Source organism: Manacus candei, unplaced genomic scaffold, assembly GCF_025592945.1.
Source record: "Manacus candei isolate 608988 ecotype Guabito, Panama unplaced genomic scaffold, ASM2559294v1 h1tg000011l, whole genome shotgun sequence".
Classification (NCBI taxonomy): Eukaryota; Metazoa; Chordata; class Aves; order Passeriformes; family Pipridae; genus Manacus; species Manacus candei.
In genome coordinates, this window is record NW_026138059.1 from 20709236 (window position 1) to 20733913 (window position 24678).

Here is a 24678-nt window from a genome sequence, read left to right on the forward strand (position 1 = left end):
ATACTGGATACCTCCTGTTTTCCCTCCACCCCATGAATTTGAGAGCAGATTATTAGTACTATCTCTTCCCTCTCCATCTACAAACAAGCTTTTCTTCTCCCTCAGAGACATGCTTTTTCTCTCCTGCTCATTTCAGCATCTTTACTTCTCAGTTTCTGCCCTTCCACTTCCACCCTCACACCGTGGATTTTTCTGTTCTCACGTTTTTTGGCCTTTCCACTCCCACAGCACTGCATCACCTTCACTTTATGCACAATCCGGAAATGCATTACATGGACACTTCCAGACCTCCTTCCCCTTGCCTCTCCCTGAGATTTTAGAGTATGATTGAGAAGGCCATGAAAGGACAGAGTCCTGCCTGTAGATTCCTCCCTTTGCAGCTGCAAGGAACCAACACACTGCTTCCATGATGAGTTGAATCATGTAGAAGTCCTGTTTGGTATCTTTCTACATGCTGATTAGTGCCAGATACCCCTAACAAAGGAATTAATACCCATAGTCCAAATGACAAATCACATAATATTTTTGTTTGGACATTAGGTAATCAGTGGCTGATTCACACAGGAATTTGGATCCCCCTGAAAAATCTAATTCCAGCAATTCAGGGAAAAAGATGCAAACTTGTCTTTAATTTTCCCTGGTTATTCCTTTATATCCTGTAGCAATGAATTTTACAAGTCAATTGCATCTTGTATGTCTTTTGATCTCACTTTTATAAGGAAGGCATCCAACAGACCGTATTATCTTCCACTAGTTTGCATACCTCTATCTATCATCTCATATTTGTCTTCTGACTAACCACTCCTAAATTATTCAGCCTTTTCTCCAAACACAAGTCTTGCCATGCTGCAGTTATTTTGTTTCTTGCTGATAATGTTGTGGTTTTCTTACAGCCTGATCTAATGAGCCTCTTTACTCATCAGGTGTGTATGTGTCTGGCTATCCATCCTGCTGCCTTTCCCTCTAGAAATCTTCAGATGTTTTTCCCTCCACCACAATAGCCTTTTTCACTAAGGTCTACTGTCACCCAGGAAAAAGCCTCAGACATAGTAGAGTGACTAGCAAAGCTTGTTTTCCCAGAGCCTTCAAGGCACAAAACAGCTACTGGGCAGAATAAGTGAAGATTTATGGGAAGGATCTGTGTGTGTTACTTGTGATTTGTTTCTTTGGTTGGACACAAATTGGGTTGGGGAACACCGGGTCAAAGATAAAATTTTAAATGTTTCTGTCAGACTGTCTTAAAGCCAAATAAAACTCCTACTGAATAAACAGTGCTTTATTCCTTCTGGCAGGTACATATTAATATTAAAGATCAATTATTGGAAAAGATTAATAAAATATAAATCCATGAAAGGCTTGCAATTGAACTTAATCTTAGTTTGCAGGAGGCCCTTAGATTTTTAACATTTATTGAGCCAGCTGTTAATAACATAAAGATGTTTGCTGAGGACTTATTCAGTCCATAGAAAGATTGTGTACTCAACAGGGCCATGAACTATAATTGCTACAGAACTACAAAGACAGGTGAAATGTTCCCATTAATGTTGTTATTCTTATCTAGACTAAATAAAAAATTGTAACCATAGCTACAGTTTCAAATTCAGTATTTGTTGAGCTATTGTGATTCTCAGCCTATAGAGAAATATTTTTGGCTATCTAAAACAGAAAGTAAAATCACATTAGTTCATATATTTGTCCTCTTGAAAGTATGAAACTTTTACACAGGGACAGGGTGTATATACTTTTAGTACATTGACACAGTAGTGAGTAACATTGGTTGATCCATTCTTAGGGATGGAATTAGGATCTCATTATAAAACTTGATTAAAAATAACAAAACAAAAAATCTGACTCATCTTCCCTGGTCCACAATTTAATAAGGAAATATTTAGTTTTCACATCTAAAAAATATCCCGTATTGACTTTTTTAAAATATTGTTTGTTCTGTTTCAAAAATTGTTTGGAGCGCTAAGTTGAATTTTGTTGTATTTGATTAGCTTTTGTAATAAGTATCTTTGACTTGCTTAGAGTTTTTTTCTTTGCCAGAAAAGTTGATGAGCAGCTTTTCTAAGTATTTGGTTATATAAAATTAACATCTGTCCTAGAAGGAAATTGTATGTATTTCCAGGAGGTTACTTTCATTTCACATTAAAATAGTTTGCTTACTCAAATGATTCCAATATCATTGCAAATGAAAACAACAAAGGGAGAAAAGAGTTCAAGGTAATTCATCTCTTTTTCTCTCTTCACTGGGGCATTGCTCAATTGATGATAAAAGAAATCCAATCTATGCACAGATCAGTTTTAGTGGACCCCTTAGAATGGAAAGCAGTGACTAACATTGCCATTTTCCATTGTTAGAAGAAAAAAAAAAATCAATAGAGTAGAAGTAGTAGCCTCTGGATTTTTTTTTAATTCCACTTTAGTGCCTAAACACTATTACATATTTTTGTAGAACTTCTTTTCTTTTATGTGACACTGCCATACATTACTATCTTCCTTTTTTTCCACAGCAATAAAAGTCAATTTTCACACTCATCTGTGTTTATCTCTGTGAATTGTCTTGATACAAAAAAGTAGCTCACTTTCCTACTTCTAAAAATACCAGGTTGTTTTGCATCTTGGAAAAAAATTAAAAAGGAAGTAAAATCACCAACTTGTTTTGCCTGTAATGACAATTAAGATGATTTCCATCCAGACGGTGTTATATATCTGAAAACACAAAGTCCTTTTCGCTAGAGTGACAACAACATCTGCAAAAATCAAATATCATCATCCATCCCAAGAATTTCCTGAAGATATCTGCCAAGTTCTTTTACTAGTAGGTGATGATTAATCATAACCTGTCTGGCATCTGAGTAGAGAGATCCAATCCCTGACCAGAAAGAAAAGCTATATTCAGACATAGCTGAAAGCAAACTTTAGCAAGATCCTGAGCACCATTATTTTTAAAAAATGCAAAACTCAGATGAGTTGCAAATGAGAAGCAAATCTCATGTTGCTTTGGAGTTTGTTATTGTTGATGGTGGTGTTCAGGTTTTTTTTCTCTCCGTAAAATTAAGGCTTTATTGCTGTAAGTCTGCTCAGCTTCTTGTGGGAGGTGCAGAACTCTGCTTTCCTGCCTCTCCCAAATTGCGTTAGAGATTTTCAGGTGATATAATGCAATGGATGCTATTAAACTGAGTTTTGTTGGTTGTTTTTTTTTTTTTTTAGTAAGCAGACAATAATGCTTGAGTATATTATATTTCAGAGGGTGAATTCAGGTGACCTAGCAAAAGGCTGTATGTCTCCAGAGTAGTCTTTAAAAATCCAGTTTGCAGATTTTGGCAATCTTGCACATACTGAATTTTTCTTTGCTGATAAATAATTCTGTTTCTTCCAACTGGGTAATTTGCAAAACATGACAATACACATCATCTTTCTAAATATGGTAATATCATTTACTTCTCTGTTCAGAGATGTAATTATAGGTAAAAATACTGAAAATTCATGGTTTCTGGGGTAAATACTTATGCAAGGTCACTGGCAGTTCAGCCCATATTTGACCAAATTCTTCTGCCATAGCTATGTGAAATATCTCACTGATTTCATAGCAAGGGGACTATTCACAGAGAAAAGGAACCACCACCTGATAAAAACATTATGGTTGCTTCTTCAAATTAATAGTTCTAGTATATTCTAATCACAGTTTTTATTCTTTACCCTCCTGAACCGGTAAAGGGAAGTAGTTAATCCCTTGTTTGAGGCTAAAAGCAGGTTTTCAGCCAGTCATGATGAAATTACCTTTTCTGTTCTATGACCTTTCTCAAGGAACAAGTGCTTAAGGAATAAGGACACAAATACTTCCTTCTCTGAATACCCCTCTACTAGGGTATTCAGAAGCCTTAAAAGTCTGTGAATATCTTTTCTTCTTTTTTATTTCAGCTAACCCACAGGAGCATAAAATACACCAATGCCCAATATATTTCTAGACTGTGCAAAAAGGCTGTGTTCCTACAGTCAAGTTTGTATAAACGGACTATTTCTTTTAGGAATCCAAAAAAGAATGACCTTATTTTCGCGTACTGATATATGGCCAGAGTCAGGAGTCAGGCTTTACCTTAAACTGCTTAAAATATCCAATTTATATCAGTTTATGACAGAGCCCATTGAATATATTTTTCTTATCATGTTTCTGTAGTGTGATGTGCTCAAATGCAGTGCTCTGGAATGTGTGTTGTGCTACCTTTGTGCTGTAGTGTCTGATTAAAATTCAAAGTACCTTTCTACATTGATTAGATGATATCCTTCAGTCCTGGCCAGCTAGACAAATTGAAGAGAGTTCTGAGAGTAGCAATAAACATGATGAAGCTACAGGAAGGACTGATATACAAAGAGATATTAGAAAAACTACAATGCTGGTCATAACTTCCTTCCACCACTCACACCTCTTAGTGACACAAATAGAAAGTTCTTAGTTGTTTCTATGTAGTGGTTGTTGTAAACCTCAATTAAAACTTATTTAAACTCCTTAGCAAGTGTACCACAGGCATGATCTGTGCCATGGTAAGCAGATGGAGCCAATGTGAAAGCAGGCTTGGTGCTCTTAGTGAATTACGGAGCCCAGTGTCTCTGTAACACCACAGAATCATAGTGTTGGGGTTTTTTTCCAAGAGTAACTTTGAAATTGTAGGTAATGAACTGTCCTCAGAACTACTCATAAGAAATGACCACTACAAGCTGTGTCTTTTCTCTAGATCATAGATAATAACTATAACCCAAAATTAGACTTAGAAGGACAGCTTAAAGGTAGCTTAAATTTGGTCATACACTTGCCAGTTAATTTCCTTTGTGATTTAATATAGCTGCAGGCTAGATAACACAAACTCTTGAGATTTTCTGTTTATTTCTGCAGTTTTGGGAGCAGATGTGCCCTACCCATGTTCTAATTTGTTGTCTCTCTGTACTGCTCTGTAGCCAGAGCAGACACAGTAATTGACAGTCATTGAGGTTTTTGGCCTATTCCACTATTCTTAACAGTAGTGTGTGAACTCTGAGCATTTTCTGTGAAATTATAGCAAACACTATTCTGATGCAATAGTGATGATCCAAAAATGATTAAATATTGTTCATTTCTCTATTCAGATAAAATCAAAGAAAAAAATTCACAAGATTCATTTAACCTGTATTGTCTCAAAGTAGCATTTTTATTTAGAAGGATCTTCCAACACATTAGCATTAAATGCAGGCAACAAGAAAAACTCCTACTAACATATTCTTACTTTAAAGATTATGAAAAAGAGAAAGATAATGAAGGTTTGTGTATTAGTTTGAGCATGTATGTGAGCTTAGAGCAGGTGAGAGATTGTCATCAATTACATTTCCTAATATCACAGGATCATAGAATGGCTTGGGTTGGAAGGGACATTAAAGATCATCTAGTTCCAACCCCATTGCCATGTGCACCTCGCACTAGACCAGGTTGCTCAAAGCCCCATCCAATCTGGCTTTGAACACATCTGGGAATGGGGTATCCACAACTTCTCTGGGCAATCTGTGCCAGCGCCTTACCACCCTCACAGTAAAGAATTTCTTCTTAGTATCTAGTCTAAATGAATTAGAGGACTGGGCAATCACCAACCATATGAAGTTCAACAAGGGGAAGGGCCGGATTCTGCACCCAGAATGGGGCAACCCTGGATGTATGTCCAGACTAGGGAATGAGATGCTGGAAAGCAGAGCCATGGAAAGGGACATGGGAGTCCTGGTTGATGGCAAGTTGAATCTGAGTCAGCAGTGCCCTGGCAGCCAGGAGGGCCAACCGTGTCCTGGGGGGCAAAGCATCACTAGCTGGTCACAGGAGGGGATTGTCCTGCTCTGCACTGGGGTGGCCTCACCTTGAATACTGTATGCAGTTTTGGGCACCACAATATAAGACAGAGATATTAAGCTATTAATAGAAAGATATTAAGAAAGTGTTGTGACCTACGCCAGAAAGGGGTGTCACAACAACCTGAGGTAACCCAGGTTCTTCTTAATAAATGCCTTGGGGTGGATTAGAGTGAAAACCACACTGAATAATCAGTGTTTGAAGACACATATTTGTAAGGTTTATTTTAGAACAATTTTTGTTTCAAAGGTAAATAGGTATGTTGCCATTTTGGGTGTCATCATCTATATCTGTCATCTATAGCAATATGGCATAAAGATAACCTTTAAGGAAAATGCATAAGGGAGAGAAAGGGAAAGACAGAATAAGGGTAAAGGAGAGTAAGGGTAAGGATAAGGGTGGAAAAATGTATGTAGTCACCTCCCACGGGGTCCAGCAATGAAACTTGGTAGTTGCAGCTTCCATGTGTATTAGTCAAAGTGATGGTCTTGATCCGTTGAGGGTGAGGGAGGGAAGCTCACACACTCAAAGAAGTTGTGAGTTGTTATATACTTCCAGCTCAGGTGGCAACACCTTGTACCTCCTCGGGGTGGGGAGTTTTACCATGGATAGTGTCATGGGTCATGCCACAAGCCTCCAACGTCTCCTGGGGATGTGCAGAGTTCCTGTGAGGGCCATGGTAAAAGGATTTTTCTGGCCTTTCAGGATTGGTGGGGGGGATGGGCTTTGACCCTCCAACGTCTCTGACAGCTGAGGCCAGACGTGCAGAGTTCATGTGAAGGGCATGGCAAAAAAGGCTCTTCCTGCCTTTTCAGGACTCAACCCCTCAGCAGCACTGGCAGGGGCCCCACTGGGTGAGCAGCCACGCCTTCCCAGCCTGCAAAATTCCCCTGGCGATCCTAGAATGTGTAAATCATTAACTGTTTCAGTCTCTGAAAGAAAGACATTAAGGTATTAGAGAATGTCCAAAGGAAGACAATGAAGATGGTGAAAGGCCTTGAGGGGAAGCCATATGAGGAGCAGCTAAGGTCACTTTGTCTGTTTACTCTAGAGAAGAGGAGACTGAGGGGAGACCTCATTGCAGTCTACAACTTCCTTATGAGGGGAAGAGGAGGGACAGGCACTGAACTCTCTTCTCTGTGGTGACCAATGACAGGACCCGAGAGAATGGCCTGAAGTTGTGTCAGAGGAGGTTTAGGTTGGATATTAGAAAAAGGTTATTCACCCAGAGGGTGGTTGGACACTGGAACAGGCTCCCCAGGGAAGTGGTCACAGCACCAAGTCTAACAGAGTTCAAGAAATATTTGGGTGATACTCTCAGACACATGGTGTGACTCTTGGAGATGGTCCTGTGCAGGCACAGGAGTTGGACTCGGTGGTCTTTGTGGGTCCCTTCCAACTCAGCATATTCTGTGATTCTGTAAATTGATACTTGTTTAGTTTAAGGCCATTCCCCCTTGTTCTGTCATTACATGCCCTTGTAAGAAGTCATCCTGACACGCTTTCTGTAATTTTAGAGATTGTTCTGATGGCACATGAAGGCTTTGAGATGTTTCACAACATCCAAATAAAGCTTTTGTGTTCTCTGTTTACTTGTATAACTGGGTCCATTTGCGTGATACCTTTGAATACTGTAAAATCTCACAACATACCAAAAGTTCATAGTAGGAAAATTGCATTGGAAAAATAATTAGAAGTAAAACAATCTCTTATGAGGATTTGTGATGCCTCCTTTTCTACGATTATCTATCTCTCAGTCACAGAGTTGCCATTAGAAGTGCTTATAGCTTAGAATGCCAACTACGCCTCCATCGGTAACACAAACAATCCAGAATTTCTGATTAAGGTTGATCAGACTAGGGCAGCTCAACACTAGCTTGCCTCTGTGAAGTAGAGAACTCAGGCTGACGAATCTTGCATAAATTATTCAAGTTTCGGGTAGTTACATTACTGGGGTTCAGTTACTTTTCTTTACCTACATGTACTTTTTTAGTGAGATTGGACAATGTATAAGTGTAATCTGTTGCACGCATGAGTTCTGGGTTCATCTTTTTTTTATATTTCATGAGGGGATCCTGTTGTTAACGTGGTTGTTGACTAAAAAAGCCTTTTTAAGTTACTATTCACAAAACTTTCATAATCTCAGGATTTCTGGAGTGTTACTAGGTGAAAGGTCTGAAGTCAAAGAATTAATGGTTTGAAATTTAATTTGAAATGAAGTGTTTGAAAGTCAACATTGCAGAAGATACTGAGAGGATCTGAAATCTCAGACTGGATTTAACAAGAGAGGATGTTATCTACAAGGATAAAAATATGAGAGATATTTCAAAAGAGTGAATAAAATCATCATCATGGCTGAAGGTGTTTAAGGTTTTGGAAGATCATACATAAGATATTAGCTTGGAAAAAGAAAAAAGGGGTAAATGTGTATAAGAAACCTCTGTCTTATAATAAGTAATCACAGAGAAGTTTGGAATTATATAACCCATTACTCATTCTCACATCCAAAATTTCTCTGGTGTTTTGCAGAAAGATACAGAGTGAAAATTGAGGCCCCATTAAATTAATTGAAATGTTACTGTTTAATTCTACCTGTTTTCCCACTTTTACCACTAAAAGATAAAGAGGAAAATATCAATAAACTTCGGTAAAGCCTCCTTAAAATACAGAAATACCATGGAGGTTTTAGATAAATTCATATGGAATATGAAAGAAAGTTCAGAATAGTATTTTACTCCCTTGCTTTAAAAGAGGGCAAATGCCACCTGAGGCATACTATATAAAAATGTGGCAGGGAGAAAAGCATAAAGTACTTAACTTTTCTTTTTTTCAAGGTTATGTTTAGATAAGAAAATCAAGAAAGTTTTACATACTCAGAAGTGACTTTCAGCTGTTACAAACTTTTCTTTGGACTTTGATTCCATTCCAAGAAGTGTTTATTTTGATTTATCTTACACCTGTTCCTAACAACTTAAACTCCACTGAAATAATGTGCCTGCCTGCCTTCCCTGCTTCCTAGGGAAACACAGCCAGGGAAGGTTGACTTAGGTGATAGACACACTCTTTCCTTCCCTGTTCGCAGCCTGAGGAGTTAGGGATGGGTTTTGGTGGGGCTTGGAGCTGTGAAAAGTTGATGACAATGAGGGCAAGGTATGAAAAACCTCCAGCAGCCAGGGCAGGTTCTCTTCCCTTCAGCTGTTTTTCAAATAAGTTCCAGTGCATTTTCTCCTCCCCTTTTTCCTCAGCCTTTCCTCCCTTTAGGGAGAATCTCATCTCTACCCTCTGGACAGGAGGGTATACACAAGTAGACAAATTCTTTGGACCAATGCTTTTAAAAGGCAAAAGAGAGCTATGCTGCTGTTGGCTTCTTTGTCTCTCATGGCCAGAGGGGACTCGAGACCCTTAGTGGGGCAGAGGGCTCCCAACAGTGAAGGGTAGATACTGTGTGCTGCTGGCAAGACTGAATTAATTTGAATTTTTTGAAGTTGGGGGCCTCCATAAAACTATTTTATAAAGAAAACTGTCAGAGCTCCTAGAATAAGTAGGAGTAAGGGCAGGTGCACATTACTGACTTTTTTAAAAAAATGTCCCGTTGAAATTAGTTCACAGTAGCCAAAACCCCCAGTAAGCACTTTAATAATTTCTGTACCGAATTCATAATTCATAATATTTGGGTGACATTTTTTTTTTTTAAGTTCTAAGAATGATTTGCAGGAATGCATGCTGCTTTACTAGTGGTCTCTGATTTGCTGCTAGTCAGTCAACACTAAATAAAAATGAATGTTACATTGCTGCTCCACTTGGACCTGCATGGGACAAGTCAAGATCACCCTGCCATCATGTTCATCACCAGGGACACTACTTCTTCTGCACAGTCCGTACTGTTCAAGGCATTCCAGCACACTCTATGTGAGCCTTGGATACAAATAAACACAACTAAATATAGAAGTTTGCTTTTAGGTGGGTATGTGTGGGCTAAGTGTCTATACTTCCAGTATAGTCAATTGAGATCTAAGGCTTAGTTGAGCAGAGTACATAGAGGTGTCCCCTGTTACATGATATTCCGTGCTCTCCAGTGACTTCTCTTGAAGAGTACAGCTTTCCCAGGTCCAGGAGCATAGCTGACAGATCTAGGAGATGTCTCAGATACCTTAAGGCATATCAAATGGCACTGGACAAATAAATTTGGGCAGCAGAATCAAGCCTTTTTTGTACCAAGCCTAGAGCACGAGGCAGCTGAGTAGACAGCAGGAGCCCTCCTGAGGATTAGCTGCACCTCTCTCAATTGACACAATTACCTTGTGCTGCATGGGAAGTTTAAACACCTGCTTCACATGTAGACACCTAAATTCAAGTGTCTTCATGTGGAGTTCAATCCCATCCCATCAATTTTTCTGATCTCCATTAGAATTTGTGATGTCTAACTTTTCCTTGTCAGTTTTCCTATTTCTGAATTCTCACCAAGACCTTCTGCATCTGGTTGCTGTGCTCTTGAGACTCGTGCTGTGCAGAAACACTCCAGGATACTTTATCCATTTCTGGCTCTTCTTGATCTCTGAACTTGTTGGATTTACATCTAGAAGCAAATCCAGTGGTTTTGGTAGCCAATTTTATAGTAGCCACCTAGGATTCACCTATGTAGTAGCCAAAGATATTTTAAAATGTCAGAGTTTAAGACAGGCAGAAGGTCAGTCTAGCCCAACACAGTATGTGCAACAGTGACATCAGGCAACAGTGAACAGTCAGGGAACATTACACAAGCAGGGCAAATATACAGTGATATTTCTCTGCAAGCGTCTCTCAGCTTCCAACAACCTCCTACTTGGAGACGTCCTGAACAAGAAGTGGGCTTTTGGTATTAATTAGCCCAGGATTAAATCTTCTCCCATGAGATTGTCCAACTGGCTTTAAACCTATATAAATTTCTAGCCCCTTGTGACAAAGATTTCCACAATTTAACAGAACAATCCTTAAACCACAGGTACAGGTTGTCTGTACCCTTGGCACTGTAATGAGAGCACAAAGCCATCCATAGGTGAGTTCAGAGAAACCCAATATGTTTGCAGGCAAGGAAAGGTATTTAGACCTCAATTTCCTTCAGTGGCTGAGCAAAATGAACAAAAGCTATTTCCTGCTGTACTAGGGCAGGCTAAGAGAACAGTCTCCTACCTGTAGGTACAGTCAATACCGTTCACCACTCGCCTGTGGAGGTGAGGAGTTTCACTTACTAATTCTTGACTTATAGAAGCTGTGCTTGGGACAAGATGAGTGTTTATACCCAGTACAAAAGAAGTAAAACTCATATCAACAAGGACTTGCTTTCAGTTCTGCACTAGCAGACATGGGTTTAGATTTTCCTTGCATAGAAACATACAACACAAAACCCTAAGATTAAAACCAGGTACTTCTTACAAAGGCTCTTTAAGCTTTTAAAGATGGTTAGGAAATTAATCTTGAGGTGAGGAAGTTACACAGCTTGTTCTATGTTTTCCCACTCCGTGCACACCAATGTGTCCACCCCAATTATTGTAAAAGAATATTATGCCTTCTCACAGCATCCATGTTCCATCACTCTGCTGCTTGTCCTCATCTCCCCTTAAATGATGTTCTGGTTCCAAGGGCAGCTGGTAGATTAGCTCATGCACACCAAAGTTTCTCTTACAGTTTTAATCTGTGACCCAAAGAAATAAACTCTAACACTTGCTGAACTTCAACAAACTTTCCAGGCTGCTTGCTAAAAGAGTGCTTCTGAGTACGCAGTACTCTATTTCCTCCCTTCCAGGAAATGGTACATCAGGGGAGCTGAGTCCAGAAACCACGTTCCTCAACCACATAGTGTCTGTTCTCGTAGGAAATTAGTACTGTGCTTGTAAGTCTAATTCCACTGGACACTCGCCTCTGGGGCTACTCTATTTTTTTCCTAGCTTGCTTTTCTTTTTTGTCTTTTTATAGGAAAGTTGCAATGGGGAGATATATGAAGGGGAAAAGTTCTAATCCATCTATTGATTTCTACAGTTTGATACCTCAGGTTTCAAAGCACTTACATGAGGTTTCTTCAACACTGCTCCTCTTATCCATATGTTTTGAAAATTGCTACCCTTAGTTTTTACCCTGGAGGCTCCCAAGGTAGTTCTGACACCAGTCCTGACCTCACATCCCTACCTCAAACAGGAATCTCAGTGCTCTGGATATCGACCCAGTACAGAGCCTCTCTCTTCATTCAACTTCTTCATTCAGTTCATGCACATATATGTGTTATTTATTGATGCTTGGATATTAATGTTTTCTGTAATGTATTTCTTTCAGACATCATTGTTCTCATCGCTTCAATAGCAGTTGTTTCTGCAAAAACTCAGGGTAACATTTTTGCAACATCAGCACTGAGAAGTCTTCGTTTCCTACAGATCCTTCGTATGGTGCGTATGGACCGAAGAGGAGGCACTTGGAAATTATTAGGTTCAGTAGTTTATGCACATAGCAAGGTATGTAATCCTAGATACTAATTTTGTCTGGTTGACATCTTCACTTGATGTGATTCAACAAGAGGCCAAGGACATAAACTCAGTTTTGAGCAGAATACCCAAAATTTTCTGAAATAACATCCACTTTAATGTGAACTAGCACAAATACATCAGACCATGTTTAATGCTAACAGTTTTTAGGATATCTTGGAAATGTTGTCCTTGATATGCAGTTGTAATTTATTATTTGTTGGTGAAGTTGCTAAAGCGTCAAACCATAGGAGTAGATCTGGTCCACTTTCAAAGAAAATTTGCGGCCATAGGGAACCACTTGACTTTTAACTGCACAAATGCAAAAAAAAATGTAGAGGGAGATCTTTTAATTATGTCTTCCTTAAGATGCCATTCTGTTCAGTCTTTAAAGTGGATATTGATCTCTGTTTTGTTTTATCTAGGAATTAATCACAGCCTGGTACATAGGATTTTTAGTACTCATCTTTTCATCTTTCCTGGTTTATCTGGTGGAAAAAGATGCAAATACCCAATTCTCGACATATGCAGATGCTCTCTGGTGGGGCACAGTAAGTACAGAAAAAAACCTAACTCTTTAACCAGTATGCTAAAGTGCTTTGAATTTCACCTACAGAGGACTTTAACTTAGTGTGCTCTTTGATGAATTGTTTTCACTGGCAAAAAAACTTATCTGAGAAGCTCCCTCCTCCAGCTATTCATTTGTACATCGACAGATTTCAGCCCATCCTGCAGAATAGCTGTTTATGTGTTTCTGCTTCAAACCAGACCACTAAACCTTCAAGAGAATCATAGAATCAGCTGGCTTTGAAAGGACCTCCGAGATCATCAAGTCCAACCCTTGATCCAACACCACTGTGGTTACTAGACCATGGCAATGAGTGCCACATCCAGTCTCATCTTAAAAACCTCCAGGGATGGAGAATCCACCACTTCCCTGATCAGCCCATTCCAATGCCTGATTACCCTCTCTGTAAAGAATTTCTTCCTAATATCCAACCTAAACCTCCCCTGGGAGAGCTTAAGCCCGTGCCCTCTTGTCTTACTGATAGCTGCCTGGGAGAAGAGACCAACCCCCACCTGGCTACAACCTCCTTTCAGGGAGTTGTAGAGAGTGATGAGGTCTCCCCTGAGCCTCCTCTTCTCCAGGCTAAACAACCCCAGCTCCCTCAGCCTCTCCTCATAGGACTTGTGCTCAAGTCCCTTCACCAGCCTTGTTGCTCTTCTCTGGACCTGCTCCAGCACCTCAATATCCTTCCTGAACTGAGGGGCATTGTACTTTTTAACCCACGGCCTTTCAGTAATATAGTTTGTAACATGGCCCCACAAAGACCTGCTTTGATACAAATCAAGAGGGCTGTAAGCTGCAGTGCAGGAAGAGGAACAAGTGTCAGGAAAGAGGGAAAAAAATCTTACACCAGCTTTGTGGTGAAAGGGAGAGTATTATCAGTACCCTTAGAAAGATTTTGCTTCTCCTTCCTCTGTACTTTGAGTACAAAAAGCAAGAATATGCCCATCGTGGTTTAGCAATGTTATTTTTTAAAGGTATAAAGCCCCTGATTTACTTGACATCATGTTTAACTATTGAATAATTTGGTTTTACTTTGTTGAAATCTCTGGTATCTAAGTACATGTCTGACTGCTTTTCTGAAAGATGGAGGATTATATGAATGCTTACATGGTTAATTAAACTAGGCTTTAAATGAACAACAAAAGGCTAGGTCTGAAGTTTTGATTTTCTTATTTTTTAAATAACATAATGTGTAGGGTTTTTTGCTTAAAAATACCCTATAGTGATCTAGAATCTTGTAATTGTGAGAGTTACTTAGGCAGCTTAAGAAATCTGCTCCCAGAAAACCTACAGCAGAGTTATTGTCAACCAGTATAAAATGGCTTTTCTTTTCCTTCTGGTACTGTAGAAAAAACAGTGTGCTCTGAGAGTGGCTGGGTAGTGAAATGATACCTGTTAATTAATGCTGAACCTAGCTAAATAACCAAATAACCTAGAACACTCAGTTTTCCTGGAATAAGTGCAAGACCTGAACCAGTCTCTGCTACCTTTTCTCATCATAAGGATGCACAGATGGAGCTTTCTCCCCTTAGACCTTCTACTGACAAGATTTCATCTAGACTTAGTAGTATCTGCAGATTCAGAGCATGCACCCATGAACTGTGAAAAAGCCCTTTCCAAATTATTGGGAAATAATTTTAAGTTTTTTCTACATTTTGAGCTAAGATCAAGGTCACTTACTATTAGTAAGGGTAGTTTGTGGTTTTGAAATTTGTTTATCTAAGGGCTAGTCATTTGTTGCATGTCTTCCCTAGAGACTGTATTTCTGTGTTATCAGTGCAAAAATTGGGAGCTTGGAAAAGCCAAACCTAGTAAGCCTTACTTGTGCATTTGCAAATATACAAAAGTATTTTTTCCTGAAACTTGTTGCTTTAGAGCATCAAGGTAGATCTATGATAAAATACACATTTTATCCTGTAGTCCAAACACATGTAAAATTCATGTTGGTTAAAGCCATGAGAGAAAGTTTTGCCTTCAGTTGCATCACTGTAATTTATTTTGTTTTACTTTTCTTCAAAAGCTGAGGTTTACCTTAAAGCTTTCTCACCTTCCTGTATTGACATGGTTGTGAAGCATCTGGCTTGGCATGCTGGTGTCCTCACTGAAGGGTACCCTGGCTCTGGCAGTCTGAAAATGCCATTTCCCCTTTAGGGGTGGCAGTGGGGATGTGGTCCTGCAAGAGACCCTCCTGTGGCAATGCACCATTTTGGGAATGGATGTTTTCAGACACTCGATTCTCCAGAAAACACCCTCTGCCTCTCTGCAAGGACATGTGTGACTTAGCTCTGCATAGGCAGGAAGTTTGGACTGAGGAGAGGACTGTACCCACCTGCTAGCAGGTGGGTGAAGACATATGCAAAGGAACGAGAAATTCCCAGCAAAGTCAGACTTCCACTCTGACATCTGACTTAGGCTCGTGTTAGATCCAGATTCTTCTCCCTAAGCAGCTCTAGCAGCAGGAACAAGATTTTTATTTTAGAATTTGCTTCTGCACTACCTGCTGACTGCTATTTTTTAAGGAAAAACCCTGCTAGGAAATAAACATTGTATAAAGTGGTGCTTAAAATATTTTGTACACTATGAAGTGAAAATATATGACTCATAGGTTATATAAGTAGTGCAACTGAGAAAATAGGAATCTTGTCTAGATTTCAGCAGGAAAAACAACAAATTGTAATAAAAACCCTGCAAACAATATATATTGTACATTTCTATATCTTTTCTTCTTTCCCCAGTGTATGGCATGGATACATTTAAATTTTTAATGCACTTAAGCAAGTGCACGAAGTTACTGGAAATCAATGTTCCCCTTTACCTGTTATTTTTGCCATTTTAATAATAGTATTTTTTGTATAATATGTAAAACAGTGTGTGGGAAATGCATAATGTGCTTCTTAGTCATGGTTGTTTTTACTGCCAGAGTAACCCACATGAAGATTTTTGAAAAGGTCAGATTCTGTGGCATTCTAGGGGAAATCAATGATTAGTCTCATTGGTTTGTTTATTTGCAAAAGTTTTTCTAACTTGAACCACAGATTATCTACCAAATCCTGGACTGAATTCTGTCATGGCAGAGGTACAAGAAAGTAAAGACAGCATTGAAGTCAGGCGCAAATAGTTGCCTGAAATTTCAAACCTTTAGAGGCACTATGCCCCTCCTTACAGGATCAGCCCTGGTATGCTGCAATTAACCCATTCATTAATTCAGATTATTTGAGGGCCATACCCTGCTATGGTCATTTCACTGACTCCATTTCTGAAGCCCATATTTTTACATTGAAATGAAAGGCAGGATATGGCATCCAAATTTACATATGAATACTCCACTGTATTTGCAATTGCATGCTGTACTGTGCAACCTGCAATTTAAACATCATGCTAGTATTACTAGTGTGAATATTCTTGTGGTTGGGGTCCCCACAGCGCTGCCTAACACAGCAGTACCCAACAGTGAATGTTATATGAAGAGCTCAAGTTCAAAATTTGTTTTGACAGACAAGGTATATTCATTTAACAGAAGAAAATAACCAAACTATATGGGAACAAAAGGTCAATTAAAAAACTTAAGTGTTTCAAAACAAACCATGTATGGTTTTCAGAGAAACAGTGGTGTTGAATAGAACTGTGTGTGTTTATAGTGACATTTAGTTTGACACTAATTAGTTTTAGCTGAAAATGCAATGAAATTAAGATTCCTCTCTCTCTTACACATTTGACAGAATTTGTCTTAATATACCATTATTTTCTAGTGGTATTTAGTGGTTACAGTTGGATACAGAATGGCTCTGGTGCTCCACAGTGACCTGTTGGTGAACAAAGCATATTACAATGAATAATATTGTCACAATGACTAACTCATTTGAGTTAATATTGAAGACACTTTTCCCATTTAATGTAATGAGAACATGAGCAAACTACATTTTTTTCAGTTAAGTGATGTCATATAAAGATTCAAAAGGTGAGTACTGCTAGGAGAACATAAAATGACATCAGAAAGAAATATTAGCATAGAGGATGGCCTCCTGGGTCCTATCTCATCTAACTGAAGTCATCTAAGTTATATAATGGCATTCATTATTATATTACCTCACTTACTTATATTAGCATATTTATTAGCTCCAGCAATGAGAAAACAGAAATTCTATCATCATTGTGAGTTTTAAGCCCGATCAGGAGACAGTGTCTGCCTTGGCTAGTCTGTCCAGACACCTCATTTGTAGAAGTAACCAAAATGAAGTGGTTTGCATCTGATATGAAAGACAGAACCCAGCTAGCTCACTTAGCCATGCAGGAGTGTGATTCAGGTGCTTAAACATAAGCATACAGTCAAAGATCTGTTGGAGAGTCTGCTGCCTCTCCTGTGGGTGGTCCCTCTTCAGATGCCCTAGGATATCTCAGGTAGTACTAGACATTTGTTTTCAGGAAAGCCCAAACCCTACATTTTGGGATGAGTTACCTGCTGGAGGGATCTCTCTTTCCTTTGTGCATGTTGCAATGACCAGATCATGCTAAACACCTAAGCATTTTATTTTTCATGTTGAGCGAAATAATCAACAAATATGTTCTAAAAGGTTTGGTTTATTTTCCTAGTTTAGTCTGTGGTGATTAGACACAGAGCTGCTCAGCAGGTATCTCCAAAAAGACATGATTTACACATGTTGTTATTTCTTTTACTGTATCTTCTTTTTTCATTATTTTTTTGCTTCTCTTGATCAAGTCTCTCAAATAAACAACCCATCTCTAACTACCTTCACAAGTTTGCTATTACAGATTTTGTAGTTCTGTTCCCTAGTCAGTCTAGGATGCGTATGGTATCTCTGATGCAGTCCTATTGTGCTGTTGCCCTTGAAGGATTGTAATCCCTGAAAAGTCCCCAAAAATTTCCTCCAGCTGCATTTGAACTGTGGTTACTTCTCTCTTACCCACTGTGGGGATCCAACCTTCCCTCACAGTGCTAACTGTAACTTCTGTCTGCTTCTCACAGTATTATCAGTGATGTCTGGAAATTTCTCATGTCGTGGTTTCACATTAAGTACTTTTCCACACCCTATACCGTTAATTTAATCTCGGGATTATTCCAGTCAGGGCCTGGCCAGTGGTTCAGTCATTCACTCCCAACACTTACAAAGATGCAGAGGATTATTCCTGAACTTAACCCTGAAGTTGTCCAGATAAACATTTTCTTATTTGTATGATGGGAGTTGTATAAAATGAAGATTGAACCCATTTGTTCAGTGTTGAATAAGACAGTACAGAACAGTGCTGACACCTATACACCCATGTAAAGACCTCCCTGAGATAAAGCAGCTTGAAGTGAGCAAGAAGCCACTGATATGCTTAATCACAGACTGATACCATTAAGTACTTAGTACCTAGAACATTTGGGGGAAAGGCTTTAATACAATCTTATTATTTTCTTTGGAGAAATTCCAGACACAGTATGTGTGACTGCTCCTGGTTTCGGATCACTCTCAGACGTCAGGTCCCAAAGGTTCAAGTTTATCTTTTACTTCTTTGGAATACAGTTTGGTGGCAATATCATTAATGTGCAGATGACACTTGATTCTGTTTCCTTCTCTTTAACTCAGGCAGGAGACATCTCTGTACTTTCCAGCGTCTGGCAGAGATAGGGAACTGGACAGAAGCCAAGAAAGTGGGCTCATTCCAGAGCTCCAAACTGCTTTGCAGTGACTGGCCTGGAAACAAATTTTGAGGAAGTTTTATTCAGGGATTAATTTGTTCAAGTGCTTCACTGCTCTCAGGCTCTTAATAGCCTGAAACTGTTTTGCAGTTGTCCTCTGATGTGAAGAGCTGTGATTATCTTCAGCAAACAACAGAAAATGAAATCAAGCCCCTTTGCCAGGCCAAGAGCATGGCTTCATCAGCTCACATGTGCCAGAAATGAGGGAACTGCATTCTCATATCCCTTCCTCCTTATTGCTCCATCTCAGTCCCTCACTGCCTTGTGCAGTCTCTGGAGCTTGTTTGCACATCCACGAGCTGACACAACACACCAAAGCAGTAGAAACAAACCACACAGAAATGTGGATCATTCTCTCCCCCTTCCTGGGTGGCACTGGCTCACCAAAGAGTCCATTAAAAGCTAGGAACAGAGGAAGGGGCAGGGAAGTGAAGAAGAGCAAGGAAGGAGACTGAGACATGATACTTATGCAAAGTTGTGTGTCTGTGACCAGTCTATCATTACAAAACTCGAGACTTGATAACCACTTGAAATTACAGCTGCAGCAGCCTGAATTCATCTCTCTCACTCTTAGTGTCTGGCTTTCTCAGGGTAAATTACACCCGCAGCTTGTTCCCAACAATGGGAGCAATTAAAAGCACTGTTTACTATCTACAGAGTCCTAAATAGTTGAAATCTAATTACTTCCAAAAGACTTTCCTTCTTTTGTCCCGTGGTGACCTCGGCATTAAATAGAATTTTTTTGGCCATCTTGCCTAGGAATGAACTTTGAGGAAGCTGGAAGCAAAGTAATGTCTCTAGAAGGCAATTTCCTGAAGAATTCATTGCTGCCAGAATATTTGCTAAGCCTGAACTTGCCCACATTTGGTACACAATGTAAAATAATTCTCCATGCACATGTTCTCCCTAATAACAGGCCCTGGAGTCCTTGGCATTCAGCCTACTGTTGTCTATCTTTGTCTTTTAACATCTTGTGCCGTTGCCTGAGCACACGCTCTGCAGCCTCCCACTCAGCCTTTGGAAATCCTCTGCTCTGCCCACACCTCCTCCAGCTGCCCATGTCAAGCAGCCATGTGAACCCAAACTCCCCAAGGTGAAAGCACAGAGACTCAACTTTCTCCCACCAGTCGAGTCCCCAGGTTTGGGACTGATGTGCTTCCCAGGACAAGAGTAGCCTGGAGGACAATTCCTTGGGTCAGGGAAGATCCTCAGCCACACACACACAAAGCCCTAATCTTTCGCCTCCAAGATACTCTCAGTGAACAACACCCACACACCATTATGTCAGTGGCATCTGCCACATTGCTAGTGGCCTGTGGTCAACAAATCACATGCAGCAAGCCCTCTCACCTGCACTAAAATCTGCCATGGACTGCACGGCAGGGGTGCTGGCTTCCACAGAACAGCTTTTGAAGCATCTGTATGCTGAGTCTCTGGTTAGACTCATCATATGAAGGGATTAGAGGTGCCCTCCCTTTCTCTTTGACCTCTGCCCAGGTAGGTCTGACCTAATACGGTCCAACAGCCCGAGGTACCTCTGCATCTGTTGCTGAGTGTTAACCTTTGGAGATTAATGTCAGGATGATACAGGTGTATCTAAGCCTGTCAGAAGGAAGGGGAAAGGATCAGGAACTTCTTAAATTTCCTTCCATGTTTTGATTAGTGTTTTTTGTGTTTCAAGAGGCAATACACTTCAAATTGTACTAATGGGCTTGTAGAAAATGAAGCTTCTTCTTGCAGTTCCTTTGACTTTATATCATCTGCAAGCATCCACTTCCTCCCTGCTATATATTTCCAGTATGATTTCTTTGTAATTTATATTTGTGTAGTTGTGCAAATGCATAGTTATATTTCCCTGCAGAAAATAGGTGAAACTCCTTTACATCCGTGGAAAAGAACACTTTTTTTCTTCCCAGCTTACATAACTTCCCATCTTTTCCCTCAAATTTATAATCAAGACTTTCTGAGGTTTTTTAAATTTTTACACTTATTTATTTTTTATTTAGGTGTTTTTCTCACATTTATTATTTATTTCAGTTTTATTCAATCATACACAGTTTTAAGTTTTCATAGCAAAATGTCCTAATGTTAATTTATTTATGTTTGGGTTTTATAGAAACAACTATATATTTAATATGTCTTGAATTATTTGGTGGAAATGCTGCTTCATGCAATGTAAATAAACTACAACTAATCTGTCAGTGACTTCTGGTAAACCACAATGTTCATTAACTTCTTTTTAGATCACATTGACAACCATTGGTTACGGAGACAAAACTCCTCTTACTTGGCTTGGAAGGCTGCTTTCTGCAGGATTTGCTCTACTTGGCATTTCTTTCTTTGCACTACCTGCTGTGAGTATGCCTATAAAATCTGTAAAAAGATAATAGAAACTTCCATAGCTCCTGCCACTGCTATGATACAAAAAGCTGAAGGAAGCTGTCTACATGAAGAGCAACTGTTTAAGGCTTTTTGCTCTGTGACAGCACTAGTGAATCACTATCCAAAATCCAAACAAAAGGTTTGGTGTTGTTGCTTTGGTTTTGGGTTTTTAGTTTCTCTGTCACAGATAAAACTAGGAAATATTCCTAAATTAGGCTTCATACTATTGTGTAAGGTTGAAAATACTTTCTTTTGTTATGAATTGTGCCTTATATATTAATAATTTTCTTTCAAATTTTTCAGAACAAGACAAAATAAAAAGTAGATTACATGTTTTTCTGAGTTAGATTATATTGAAAAAAAAGTGAGATATTTCTAATAGCTTGTCTTGTGTTACCATGTTCAGGCTACCAACAGAGTAGAAGAAGGCTTTAAATCAATTAAAGGTTAATATCATTGAATGTAAAAAATGCAACTATCATTTTCTCTGAATGATTGTAAATAAACGTTACAGTTTGTTTATGTTGTTTTTATCAATGTTCAAGAGACTTTAATGGAAATGAGAATCATCTAATGACTAAAATATAGTGTAACTTCAGAAATAACTTCTCTTTCTTTTTCAAATTGTTATTCAGTAAGTGTGAATTGAGAAGTGACATTTGTATTTTTTGTATTGTCTCCAGTGTAACACATTTTAATATTTTAATACTCAGACACATTATCTATAGATCACTATAAAACATGTCTGTTATAATACTTCATTTGTTTTCAACCACATAGACAAACCAAGATTAAAAGTCAACATTTGCCAACAGCATTAAAGCAGCTGGTGCACTGCATTTATTTCTTACTCTAGGTACAGCATTTCAGTATCTTTGGCATACTACAATGCATTATGATTATAATACATTACCTGTTTGTGAATATTTGACATTTATTGACACCTACTGTAATTAATTCCTTTTGTCACCTAGTCACCACTAACGAGAAAGTTAGTCTTAGGAGCACTACAGTGAAAAGATGATTAACCCATATTAGAGATGCCAGAACTTCTGTTCTTCATGTCATACCTATGCACAGATAATAATATTCCTCATAAACACTTCTGTGCTGAATCTGTCTGTAAAACAAGAGGTATGTGTGAAATTTATTCACTTCTAATAGTATATTATTCTGACTAAGAATCAAGTGGAAATATTCTTCCTTATAATGCAGACATACCCCAGGAGAATTATTACACTCCTTGCAAGTCAAGGAGGAAAACATTCTCAGCCTTTGGATCTGTTCAGCAGTAGTCAAATTTATCTTACTCAAAGGTAAAAAGCTAAAATGGGAGAGGTCTCATAATCAACTTTTTTTCATAGCCTATAGAATAAACTATGGGCACTATTTAGATAGGAAAGAGTGAGAAGAAATGGTCTTAATCTGTTAAGAAAAGCATTTTTTAACTTTTCTAAAATCAAAGGTTATAATGAGTACTGCAGATGTGAACTCTGGGGTCCACATCTATTTGGTGTATCTGCCAACTGATCATTTCATCATCCGCTGAATATTCCTGCTTGATTTTATAAATATGTATCTATATCTGTCTCCATGGCCTTTATCACTGCAGAAATGTAGCGCAGCACAAACCCAGGTAATGGCTGGGGTGGCTGGTCATTGGTAGTGCCACAGATGTTATGTAAAGAATCTCCTGCTGCACCACAAAAGGGGCACTGGTGCTGTGCCTTATACTGTCATATACTGTCATAGATGTGTTATCTGAAGCAATCGTATGGTGAAACATCTTCATAAAATCATTGTAATTAATTATGTATATTTGCTGGAAAACTACCTACACACTGATAAATTACATACTGTATTGCAGGGCATCCTTGGCTCGGGATTCGCATTGAAAGTGCAGGAACAGCATCGTCAGAAACACTTTGAGAAAAGAAGGAATCCAGCTGCAAGTCTAATTCAGGTAAATATGAAATCACAAAAAAGATAATAGCATGTGATTTAAAGTACAGATTGGAGTGAGTCTTATTATTAAATTTAGAAAGTTTTGTGGAAATGAAGTTTAACTGGTTAGTTTAATGAAATAACTGTATCTAGTGACTGCTATGTGTTCCATAATTTTGTATAGAATCATAGAATCATTAAGTTGGAAAAGACCTGTAAGATCATCAAGTCCAACTGTATATGGCATTTTATAAGTGTAGTTTTCGAGTTCTTCTATCCATGTTGAAGAATCCAAGGCAAGGATGACAAATGCATGCCTGCAGTTAGAAAATTATTTGGGAAAAGAAAATTGATCCTTAGACAACCCAACTGACAGTGGTGGCACTCTTGCCTATATTAAGCTACTTTTTATTTATTACAGGGTTTAGAGTGTTCCAGTGAGTGATATACTTGGTGAAGACAAAAAGTGTCCTGCACAGAGAATTGCTTTCACTATTAGTCAATTCTAAACATAGAAATATGTAGGCACTAACAATTCCAAAATATCTGAAATTCTGTGAAGTTGTTTCAGCTCCAGTATTGACATGATGGTGCAGATCAACAAAAAGTGGCATGATATGTGTTAAGCAGCTGTTTTGCGTAGGTTTTTTCCCTAACTTACAGTCCTAGTCAAAAATGAGAAAATCTTCTAAAGAATAATTTTGCACCACACTTTACTTGATGCACTGAGAAAAAAAGGGGGGAAATAATCTTCTAGAGCACTAGTTTGGGATGCCAAATTTTCTATGTGTGCCATTTATGCTGGCTTTTAATTTTGAAACAGTAAGTCCAAAAAAAGAAGCTGAGCACAAATATGCTAGAGTTCCATGTTAAGTACAGGACAGATGCAAGACTGTCTTTGAAGCTTTCCTAAAGTTCCTAAAGTTCCTAAAGTTCCTAAAGTTTCCATTATTACCGTTCAATTATTATTAAATAATAAATATTTAAGATTTAATATTTGTTAGAATAATTAATAAAAATAAGTACACTCCTTTTGTGTCTATTGTACTTTAGAATGACTGTCTAACATATTTTCTAACACATATATTCTAATCTACTTGTTCCACGTTTGGTTGCCAAAGGAAACATATAATAGATTAAAGTTTTGAATGTAGCTATTCTTATTATTTATATATTAGTAAGATTATACTAGTAAGACACCATGCTAAATAGATTACCAGTAGCTATCTGATTGATTTCAGAGAGTGACTCCCAACAGGTAAAATCAATGTGAAAGGAAAACATCTGTTGTGGGATTCCATGATGAAGGCTTTTCAGCACTTACATGTTCATTTACATGTTTAACACATTCAGTGATCCGAAAATGTTGCTAGACATATTTGAGGATGGAACAAGGCTGGCAGAATAGGAAATATGAGGGCAGGCTCATGGGAAAAAACCGAGGATGATCTGGGTGACTTTTAGGGTGAAATAATTTCTGCCAAATGTCTTAATACAACAAATACAAAACTTGACCTAGAAACAGTGAATTCAGATTATTACAAGACACCTCTATCCCAGTATTAGTGACACCAGAAAGGATTTGATGAAGCACAAGAAACACAGAGAAAGAGCAGGAAATGACGGTCAAGAGTTTCATACAAGTTCCCAGTATGTTCCTCCACCTGGTTTTATTACAGTCCTTAGATACAGAACCATAAACAAAACAAGAAGAAAGCTG

The 24678-nt window shown here is 38.6% G+C and overlaps 1 protein-coding gene across 4 annotated transcripts in view; it reads left to right on the forward strand.

The window, feature by feature from the left end:
- The window catches only part of KCNQ5 (potassium voltage-gated channel subfamily Q member 5), a 285418-nt gene that overhangs the window by 220809 nt on the left and 39931 nt on the right, over window positions 1–24678 (forward strand). For 3 of the 4 annotated variants that reach the window (XM_051777722.1, XM_051777723.1, XM_051777725.1), the window contains exons 4-7: window positions 12176–12351; window positions 12786–12911; window positions 20876–20986; window positions 22882–22977. In XM_051777722.1, coding sequence (XP_051633682.1) covers window positions 12176–12351; window positions 12786–12911; window positions 20876–20986; window positions 22882–22977 — 509 coding nt within the window. The remainder of the gene's footprint in view (window positions 1–12175; window positions 12352–12785; window positions 12912–20875; window positions 20987–22881; window positions 22978–24678) is intronic. The other variant, XM_051777724.1, reaches the window with a different exon arrangement.